The sequence below is a fragment of the Olea europaea genome, unplaced genomic scaffold (assembly GCF_002742605.1).
Source record: "Olea europaea var. sylvestris unplaced genomic scaffold, O_europaea_v1 scaffold4762, whole genome shotgun sequence".
NCBI lineage: Eukaryota > Viridiplantae > Streptophyta > Magnoliopsida > Lamiales > Oleaceae > Olea > Olea europaea.
This window is the reverse complement of record NW_019263075.1, coordinates 15,947-19,128: the sequence shown is the minus strand read 5'-3', so window position 1 is coordinate 19,128 and position 3,182 is coordinate 15,947. Positions and strand designations below refer to the sequence as shown.

The following is a 3,182-nucleotide window of genomic DNA, read 5'->3' as shown; positions in this document are numbered from 1 at the left end:
TACTGCTGGATTGGTTAAGCTGCTTCAGATTCGATCACAGCATCAATTGGCTGATGCTTTTACTAAACCATTACCTGCATCCATTCTCAATTCTTTGCTAGTCAAGATGTGTGTCAAGAATATATACAACACATCTTGAGGGGGAGTATTAGGAATTATTGTAATTCTTCTTTTTTTTCTCTCTTTTCCACGTGTAAATCATTAGTTTGTTTGTTTTCCACCTGCTGTAAATTAGTAAGGACAACTGGCATTTCTTTTGGCTATTTATACATGCATAGATGGTTCATTTGTAACCAGATATTCAGAAAAAATAAACGAGCAGCATATTTCTTTCATTTTCTCTAAGATACTGAGATGCAGAGATGAATACTAAGGGGTGCTGCAATGTGTATTCTATAGATACACCATATGATTCAAATTGGTAATATGATCAATTTGATACATAAGATACTGAACTCTGAACATTACAACTTGGGAAATTATGATAATAATAGCAAAAATGACCATGACTAACTCTTCTTGATAGTTCAAATGCTTGCCAATTATGTATGTTAATTTAGAACCACTGATCGACTTGTGCATGAGGAATGGCGGGACGCAAATAATTACACCTATCACAAGTAAATAGTTGATCACACACACACACTCTTGAGAGAGAGAGAGAGACCTGCTCTTCTCAGCACCAGCTTTTGAGAGGTCACCTTTCTCAAGTGCCCATCTATCAGGACGCAAACGGGAATCTGATGCCAACAACTTCTTGGGAGCAGTGTCAAAGCTGTTTAATTTATGCGCAAAGTAGGTATACTGAAATTTGTCATTTGCTGGAGTTTCTGCAATATGCCAAACCTGCTCAAACATTTCCAGTCACCAATCCACCAGCCAGACAATAATTAACGGCTAAGCTAGTATGCTTAAATACAGTTTGGATACTTTTGCAGATGATTGCTTATCATAGTTTAAATGTTTAAACTTCATATAAAAGCTTAGAAACCATGAGAAGTCCATATGATCAAGAAAGCCAACAAGAATACCATCACAGAGCAGTCCCTCAGCCCCAAGTTAATAATGAAATTTCAAATCCCTCCATAGGAATGAATCCGTGATTTGAGCAATGAAGAAATACATCAACATACGGGAAATAGCAGTCTCCAGTTCACATTGCTAAAAATAGGTTGGGTCTTTTACCAGAAAATATATTTAGAAAGTAAATATCGGAATTTTTTACAAAATTTACCTCTTTCAGTTCTGTGCCAGGAAGAGGCTCCCCTTCCAAATCACATGGTTGATAACTCAGGGACTCGCTCCATTTTCCAGTCATCAATATTTTAGGTTCTTCATCAGCATTATATACATACCCATCGACCTCATAACGATTAGCTCTGTAATAAAAAAGATCTGTTAACATCAAAAAACAGCTGGGGACATGACATGCATAACAAACATTTCTGACTGCATATGAATAAGGAAAAGAAATAAACATACACAAACTCAGAAAATACAAACACATACATGTAGGGAGGAAAGAGAAAGAATTACTAAAGTAAATAAAAGCCTCTACATCCAATGGAATCAAATCAAACGGACAGTATTTCTTTCTTCTTGTTTGGCGTATATCAAGATTGAAAATTATGATTATTAGAATTGATTACCCAACAAGTAAGTTAGAAAAAGGGAGAGAGAACTAGCAGAGAAAAAACAAAGGCCTCAATCAAGGGCCAAATTTTCTTAGTCCCGCTTGGTGCAACTCAAGGTTGTTAGTTATGATTATTGGCATAGATTACAAAATTCATTACCAGATAAGCTAATAAGAATTTAGGAGAATGGAGAAATTCTTATATTATGCAGTACTATTATAAAAAATCTAACCACAAATGATCATTACCCACAAAGCTAGGAACCAGTTGAAAGGATCAAAAGCATCAAAAAATTAAGTCTCAGGAACATAATTGGAAGTTTATGTTCACACAGTACATGAAACAAGAATCCTATCAGCTGAGACTCTCTAATGCTAACTTCTGCATAATAATGTATCCAGTTATACTCGTGACAAGAAAAAATGTGGAGTTGAATCAAATTTTCAAAAAGGACTTCCAGCTAAAAGTACCAGAAAAAGCTACTGTTCTGAAAGTCGCAAAGATACCAATGCAGAGAATCATATCTAAGGAAGTCAAGAAAAGAAAGGTGAAATGAGGACCAACATACCCAAACCAACCGCAAGGTTGAAAATAAAGAACGACTTTGTCCCCAGTAGTCAAGTTTGTCATGACCATTTCTCCAGGTGAATCCACCCAGGTTCGTCCAAATATCAAATTGTTAACCTTGGTCGGAGGTGGAACTAAATCTAGAACAACACCATCTCTCTTAAGAGTCACACGTGTTCTGCATTAAACAACAATGATCAGACCACAATTTTTGTTTATACATTTAACAAGAGACAAATAATTTGAATTCAACATGAAGAAAAGCTGAAGATCAACAGAGGATTGTCAATGTGAATGACTGAAGGAAAATATATATTTAACCAAAAATGATACTAACAATTATATGTCATTACCTTCCAACAGGATAGACATCAACAGAGTTCCCTAAAAATTTAGTTTTTAGCTTAGATGTGACGTCATATGTGAAATGCTCATTTTCAGCATGTCCGGCACTCATAGGAGGATGATGACTCACCTAAAAATTACAAAACTTCGAATTAGCGAATAAAGGAATCCAAAAGCTACTAGCTCAGCACAAATAGATTCATCGAGTTAAATGTACCAGGATTCAGAACCAAGAAATCAATCAAAGTGAGGGGAAAAAACTGCTTTCGGAAAGGGGGCGCTAACTTATAACCTCGAAGAGTTTATTTAACAAATCTGAACTGCTTAAACCATGTCAAATATAAGCAGCAGGAATAACCAATTTTTTGATTGTTTCTTATGAGCACTTAAGAGTACATATTTTTAGAACTTCAAAACGTTATGCTGTTATTTGCTTATAAGCATTTATATAAGTAACCTAAGTTTCTTAAAAGCTGTTAGTGCTCATAAACAATCCTAAACACCCTCTCCAGAGAAAAAACTTTAATGAGAATAACTCACTTGTTCAGAAATGAATGTAATCCCTCCATGGTTAACCAGTTCATAAGTCTCTCCAAGAATTGGATTGAAAGGCTTCCAAGTGCGTTGGTAGGCAAA

At 35.4% G+C, this 3,182-nt stretch overlaps 1 protein-coding gene across 1 annotated transcript; it reads right to left on the bottom strand.

The window, feature by feature from the left end:
- Positions 1 to 214: 214 nt before the first annotated feature.
- On the bottom strand, positions 215 to 3,182 carry LOC111388245 (oxysterol-binding protein-related protein 3C-like; the record flags this gene model as incomplete). Its single annotated transcript, XM_023012930.1, has 5 exons — positions 215 to 846; positions 1,235 to 1,379; positions 2,203 to 2,379; positions 2,555 to 2,676; positions 3,087 to 3,182. Coding segments are annotated over 5 exons (993 nt in total), but the record flags the coding sequence as incomplete, so codon positions are not given.